This window comes from Mus pahari, chromosome 9 (genome assembly GCF_900095145.1).
Source record: "Mus pahari chromosome 9, PAHARI_EIJ_v1.1, whole genome shotgun sequence".
NCBI lineage: Eukaryota > Metazoa > Chordata > Mammalia > Rodentia > Muridae > Mus > Mus pahari.
Window position 1 is genome coordinate 25,347,690 of NC_034598.1, and position 7,259 is coordinate 25,354,948.

The window sequence follows — 7,259 nt, forward strand, 5'->3', positions numbered from 1 at the left end:
GAGTGCTGGGACTAAAGGCGTGTGCCACCACGCCCGGCTGTTTGTTTGTTTTTTAATATTGACATTTGAAAAGATGTCCAGAGCTGCTTTTCCTCTGCCCACAGTGGAGTCCAGTGACATCCTCTTCAGAGTCATTTCCCAATGTTATCACCTCTTTACAGACCACAAAGATCAAGTGACTTGTTCTCATCTATCTGCTACAAAATGTCTGAGTCAGGGTCTGAACCCAGAGCTCATCAATTCTAAATCATGCAGACCTAGCTACAAAGAACATACCTCCTTCAAGAGCTCTCAGGCTGGGGATTAGACTCAGCTAGTAAAACAGATGTCTAGCATGGATAAGGCTCTGGGTTCAGTCCTCTGCACAAAAGTCTGTACTGCTTCCCTAAGCTAGCTGACAGGCATACAGAACAATCATGCTCCTCTGCACTTTCTCCTCACAAGGCTCGTGGGTATTTGATGATTCTGACACTATACACCAGAGGAACCTTAGAGCACCCCGCAGGGCTGGAAGCAGATACAATGACATCTAGGACTGCCAAGATTTCAACATGGTCATTGTGAAGGGTGCAGGTGGGGGAGGCAGAGGAGAGCCCTGAAAGGCTTATACTTTTCTCTGGGCTTTAAAAGGAAAGGCAGAGGGCCCATGTCCCTGGCAGAGGTTACTTGAGAGAGCAGAGTCTGGTGCTGAGCCGGCTTTTAGAAGGCTTCTTGGTCACACTGGTTCTAAGAAAGCAGTCCTTCCTCCTACCTCCATCTGACCAGCTTTGAAATGGAAGGGGCCACTCAGACCTGGAGATACCAAGGCAGGGGAAGGGCTGGCTGTGGCTTTCCTGGCTTCTGCTTGGGGTCAGGAATACAGAAGAGCAAGCAGTGTCATAGTCTTGGTTTCAGGAACAGCACCTGTAAGCTAAAAGGGGAGGGCCGGGCTGCATCCTCAGGCTGAGTGAGCATGGGTCAGCCTTTTTGTCTGAGGAGATGGCCATTCTCCATGCAAAAGACATTACAGAACACCCCTGCCAACCTACCCCTCTCAGGGTGGTTACCAAGAGGGACCCTAAGATAGATGAGGCTGTCTGAATCCTCTCTGCCCCTCTCTCCCTCCCTCCCTCGCTTTATTTTATTTTACTTTATTTTTGAGAGAAGTAGAATCTATGTTATTATAGCTGGTCTCAAACTCATCTAGACTAGCCCAGGCAAGTCTGTAATTGACTCTACAGCCCAGGCTGGCTTCAAGCTCACTCTATAGATTGGATTCATGGCAATCCCCCTGCCTTCGCCTCTCAAGTGCTGGAATTTGGGTTGTACATTGACTGTCACAACCTGGCTTCTAACTCAGGTTCACTCATTTTGGGGAATAAGTTCTGAGGACTCTACGAAAGAGATGTGGGGTCTCCTGGGCTACCCCAAAGGTCAGGTCCTAGAGAGAATCCCCGAGGAAATCACAGTTGTTTTTAGTGTCTGCCTTCAGCAGCTCACTGGAAGGGTCTGGTTTTCCTTTGTGGTTGGAGGGAGATGTGGAGATAAATCCAGGGTCTTTTACATGTCAGGCCAGTACTTTACACTGAGCTACATCCCCAGTCTGAGGGAACTGTTTTAACTAAGCCCTTCAAAAGGATGCAAAGACGTCTTACAGTCTTGGGGCACACAAAGCCAGTCTGGGATCAGGAAGAGAAACAAAGGAGGGAATCATTCTCCAAGGGCCACTTGGTGTGGGTGGACTCTGGAGTCGGGGAGAAGTGAGAAAGGCCTTGGCCTTCTTGGCCGGACTCCAACACGTCTGATAAGGAACGCAACTCCAGCCTTTTGTCTGGGAAGGAAGTCAGGGGTCACCCTGGTCATCCCCCTGCCTTTGCATGGTCTCTCCTCCCGCCTGGGCCATCTCTCCTGAGCCCAGGTTTCTTGCCTAGGGAGAGGTTTGAGCTGAAATTGTCTTTCTCAAAGGTCTCTTAACCTTTTTATACCCGGAGATAAAACCATACCCGTGACTGTGTACCACATCAATCTAGACTTTTCCTCAGAGAAAAGGCCTTAGGCTAAAGAGACTGGGCCTTCTCACCGGGAGAGCGAGGTAACCCTCCTTGTAGAGAGACTCAGACTTCCAGGGAGGTCTGACTCATCTCTCACCTTCGGGTGCTTTCCAGCACATTCTCCTGGTAGCTCCACTCAGCAGAGCCGAGGTACCCGGGGTGCTTGGCTCTGATGGCAGTTACCAGGCAGTCCAGGAAGGGATCGGGGGACACACAAATCTGATGAAACTTGTGACCCGGCACCCCCTCCCCCACCCCTCTCCTTTTTCATTTATGGCGCCGATGAGACTCGAGTGTTTTAACAAACATGTTTATTAGAAAAGTAAAAATATTGCATAGGTCTTAATACTTGAACATCAAGTGTATTCATGAACCGTGAGTGTCTTCATGTAAAGAGTTCGAGATGGAAGACCCAGGTGGCACTCCTCTTGGGCAGAAGGTTCCAGCCCCCCCACCCCACCCCCTCAGCCCATCTCCTCACAGTTCAATCCTCCAGTACATGGGCACCGGGGATGGGCTGGCTGCAGCTCCCAGGTGTAATTTTGTTTCAAGTGTCGAAGATCCCAAATGATCCTAACACCCACCCCCTTCCTACTCTTACATTCATGCAGTCTGTAAGATAGCTGCCTCGAACAGGTCAGTAGTGAAGCTCCCATCCCCCACCCCCCAAAACCAAGATACAAAAAAACGACAAAACACTGCTAGGTCCTTTCAGACCAGGAGATACACAAACTGTGTCGGGGACCTCCCCCTGCCTCCCCCCCACCAACCCCCAGCCGGGGCAGAGGCCAGTGCAGACCAGCTGCCCTTCTGGCTCTGGCCCACAACTGCTGTTGTAACTTGTCAGTAATACAAAAAAAAAAAAAAAGGTACATGCTACATACACATCCAGCCAGAAGCCTGGGTGACTCTTAAGCCTTTGTTTCATGCTACAGGACTGAGGGGCGTGTGCCCCAACAGGGAGCCACCTGCAGACAACCTAGAGACTTCCTGGAGAACACTTCCTTCTCCCACCTGGCCCTGCGCCCCTCAGGTGGCTATCGTCAGTTTTCTAACACAGGGGACAGTCCTTCAGTCCTTGCCTGCGGGTCTCCACCACAGAAATTCCTTGTCTTCACTTTGGGGGGGGGGGCAGTGAGAAATCCTTCCCGCACCCTCCCCAGGATGTAGTTCAACACTCTTCAATGAGCAGCTGCTCGGAGCTGTAGAGTTTCTTCTTGATGACTCTGAAGCCGGTGCTTAGCGTCAGGGACTGGCTGTAACCAGGGACCAAGGAAGAGTTGGCAGAACTTAACAACCCCTGGATCTTGGGCCAGAGGCGTGAGTCCAGACGCAGCACCAGGGTCAACTGAAAGGTGGGCACTAGGCTGGGGTCGAGGGCCAGCTGAGCCACGCTATGACAGCTCTTGCCTTGCTCCACACACACGTCCAGCAGTGCCCCCCGCAGGCCGCACGGCTCGCTGTACGCCAGGCGCAGGAGTTCCTTGCCCACCTGGCTCACCAGCTGGCTCGGCATGAGCAGGCGCGCAGGGCGCCGCGAGCCCAATCGCGCCTGGGACAGGCTCTCCTGCAGCAGCTGCATCAGGTTGGCACACAGGTGCTCATCCTCGGGATCACTGAGCAGCTCAAAGTCGGGCAGGGACACCCCATCCAGGTATGAGGAGTCTGGATAGAGAGAACACAGGCAAAAGGGTATTAGAGCGCCTTCCACAGGAGCTGTACGGGCGGGGGAGGTGCAGTTTGCCTCTAAGCAAACAGCGTCCCTCTCCACTCCGTGCCTCACTTTCCGCCCCACTCTCTTGCCTTCTAACCCTGGGGTAATCTGGCTTTTCGTGCTGGGGTGGGAAGCCAAGGTGGCTTTGAGCCGGTTCAGCTCGCTTCGTCCCCACCTCCCGGGACCCTTCCCACCCCCGTCCCCGAACCCAATTCATCCCCGGTTCACTGCTCACCTTCCTCCGGCCCGAAGCCACTGTTGCTGCTGTCCAGGGACTCGCAGTCCGAGCTCTCCAGGCTCGCGCAGCGGTCAAGGCCCTCTTCTCTGGCCGCAGACCCCCAGGCGGAGCGCGGCGGCCGATCAGCGGCCGGAGTTCGGGATGAGGACGAAGAGGAAGAGGAGGACGAGAAACGATCCCAGAGGCTAGGCATGGCGGGATCAGACGCCAGGACGTTGGCTGCTGAGGTTCGGATGAAGGCGCACAGAAGCCGCTGAAAGACAAGAGGGACAAGGATTTGGCGTCAGTGTCGGCGTTGCACAGGATTGAGGGCTCTGGGGCCCCAACAACCGAGGTCGCTCCCCGATAAGATGTGCACACCCGGGAGGGACACTCACCAGCTAGCGCGGTCAGCGAAGACTGCGGACAAGAGCGCTCTGCCTCTCGAAGGATGAGCGAACTGGTGCCAACCCCCGATCGCTGCCCGGACCTGTCCCTTCGAACCCTCTCGCACCTCCCCCCTGCCTTCTGCGCTCCCTAGCACCAGCGAGCAGCAGCCTATAAGGGCTCTCGCGGCTAGGCCACGCCCCCTCCAGGTCGCAGCCCAATCGAGACCCGGGAGTGTGGCCCACCTCAGCCAATAGGCACCGGGCGCACGTTCGCAACGTTCTCTCCTGCCTGGTGACAGCGGCCTGGCCCCGCCCCACGGAGCCCCAGAACGCTCCTGGCCGAACCCCTCTCCCCTCGCCTTAGCCTCGGCCACACCCCCTTTCTGGAAGGGATCCGAGGCGGCTTTCAGCAGCTGCCAAGGTCCCTGAGGGCGCTCGCGGCAGGGGAGGATCAAGGAAAGACTTGTTTATTATAGGGGCGCGTTGCTGGGGGAGGGGACGGCCCGTGACTGCACTGGGACGAAGAGTTGGGGGACCTGGTGCGGCGTTGAGGAGGGGAGAAAGGTACCCCTAGCTTCTGGGAGCCCAAGGGCCAAGGACACTACTACGGGGCGCACAACTGGATGCCCATGGGACCGTGGAGCGGCGACCGATGTTACCCCGTTGTCCCATGAGCATCAGTCCCACGCTGTCTTTGCTGGCGACACGCGATGCACTTTTGGTAATAGGTCCAAAGACAAGGCAACTCAGGGCCATCTGCCCCCACGTCTCCTCATCAGTGTTCCTGTTACCCTGCAACCCCGGGGGAGCAGGGTGTAGGTTCAGGAAGACATCAGTGCTCGCCAATGCGAGATTGTCCTCTAGCCGAGGGTTTGGGTAGGAGTTAAGAGTTCACGGACTCCGATTCATAGCGCCTGGTCCACGGCCAGGGAACAAGGGCTCACATCAAACCGACACACTGACCCACCCGCAGGCCTTAGGGGGACAGAACACTGCAGGGCCAGTGCCTCCCAAACCCACTGCGGCAGAGCCCCTGGCGTCCGCCGGGTCCTAGAACCCCTCCCATGCTTTGTGTTAAGGGGGAAAAAAGCGGCGGATCGGGGGTGGGGTGGGGGTGGGAGTGGGGTGGCAGGAGAATTCAGTTCAATGGAACCCAGGACCGAGGTCTTTGGAAAAGCCCAAATGCAAGAGCCATATGGGGTTTCATCATTCAGGCGAGGCAACAGGAAATCTAGCCTGGCAGCGATGCTCTGGAACTGATGGCGATTTGTTTAGGGTGGGAACAGGACTAGACCTGTTCGTTTGTTTTTTTATAAAAAGGTTTATTAAGGTAGGACACTGGGACCCTGATGGAAGAAAAGACCAAACTTACATCAGACACTGTGGCCTGGCGGGCAGGAACCAAACCAGATCAGACAGGCAAGCATATCACATCGCTACAGGGCAGGTTTGCTTCTGACACATGACACTTGCCAGGGAAGTCAGGCCACTGTCCTTTCCAGCCCCACCCCCACTGCCCAATTTTATCTTTTTGACGGATTCTCACGGCTGGCTGGCCTGGAACTCCCAGATTCCCCTGCCTTTGCCTTCTTAGTTCCGAGATGACAGTGAACCCCGAAGCATAGCTCCTACCACCGATATTTTTAAAATTAAAATTAAAAGCCTGACTTTTAGAACAGCAAAAGGACGGGAATCCAAGGTCTCCCACTCGTCCTCTCATTTTACAGGTGGAAGGCCCACTCCTTAGAACACATTTATGAGTCGGGCAGCACACGCCTTTAATCCTAGCACTTGGGAGACAGAGGCAGGCGGATTTCTGAGTTCAAGGACAGCCTGGTCTACAAAGTGAGTTCCAGGACAGCCAGGGCTATACAGAGAAACCCTGTTTTGAAAAACCAAAAAAAACAAAAAAACAAAAAAACAAAAAAAAAACAAAACACACATTTATGGACACACCTCCTCCCCCGCAGGGGCCGGCGATGGGAGTAGACTCAGATGAGGAGACACAGTTAAAGACAACTGCAGACTAGAGGCGTGTGCTTGCCCCTGGAGCTCCCAGGCCCAAGAGCAAGTCTAAATGTCTTCTAAATGTCTTTCCCGACATTTAGACTTGCCATTTTCTAGGAGACCTCGGATTGGGTGGTAAGATGAAATGCTTCCGCAAGAGCAGGTGACATCATCCTGCAATGCCTTTCACAGAGGTGGAGAGCGCTGAGTGAGCCCTGAGAGGTGGAGGGCGCCGAGTGAATCTTCCTGCTGCTGCAGGAGAGAAAGGAGAAAAAGAAAATCAACTGACCGGCAGGGCACCCGTTCCTCCAACCAGGCTGAGCCTGTTAACATAGACTAAGGACACGTTCTGGGTTTTTGTTTGTTTGTTTGTTTGTTTTCACGCTAGGGATGAACCTAGCGTTTCAGGCAGTTCTCCTTCTAAGCGGCTACATCGCAGCCTTCCTTTCCCTCCCCCCTCTCCTCTTTCTCTACCTTTTTTGATAGAAGAGAAAAAAAAAAGTACTTCAGAGAAATATAACATACTGGTTCAAGAAAAAAATGGTCTTTCTTTAAAGTGAATGCTAATAAACAAAAGAACCCCTGACCAGTTTGGACCAGTTTGGAAAGGAAAAGTTATTCGAATTCACCCATTTATCCAACAGACACCTTCATGGGCTATGTAAGCCGCCGCCACCCCTTTTCATTTAGTGTCTTTTTTTTTTTTTTCGGGGGGGGGGCAAGACAGTCTTTCTCTATGTAGCCCTGACTGTAGTGGAACTCACTCTGTATACCAGGCTGACCTCGAACTCAGAAACCTGTCTCCTCTGCCTCTCTGCCTCCTCTGCCTCCTCTGCCTCCTCTGCCTCCTCTGCCTCCTCTGCCTCTCTGCCTCTCTGCCTCTCTGCCTCTCTCTGCCTCTC

At 53.9% G+C, this 7,259-nt stretch overlaps 1 protein-coding gene across 1 annotated transcript; it reads right to left on the minus strand.

The window, feature by feature from the left end:
• Positions 1 to 2,324: 2,324 nt before the first annotated feature.
• On the minus strand, positions 2,325 to 4,497 carry Ddit4 (DNA damage inducible transcript 4). Its single transcript, XM_021205252.2, has 3 exons — positions 4,360 to 4,497; positions 3,980 to 4,235; positions 2,325 to 3,695 (listed from the first exon to the last, which is right to left on the minus strand). Exons 2-3 carry the CDS (start codon positions 4,173 to 4,175, stop codon positions 3,202 to 3,204), a joined length of 690 nt encoding a protein of 229 aa, XP_021060911.1. The 5' UTR covers positions 4,176 to 4,235; positions 4,360 to 4,497; the 3' UTR covers positions 2,325 to 3,201.
• Between the last annotated feature and the right edge of the window lie 2,762 nt (positions 4,498 to 7,259).

Excerpts from the sequence above, each read along its gene's own strand:
- Ddit4 (XM_021205252.2), bottom strand. The coding sequence starts at position 4,175 with ATGCCTAGCCTCTGGGATCGTTTCTCGTCCTCCTCTTCCTCTTCGTCC. Across the intron at positions 3,696-3,979 it reads TGGCTTCGGGCCGGAGGAAG|ACTCCTCATACCTGGATGGG; the intron begins GTGAGCAGTGAA and ends CTCTCTATCCAG.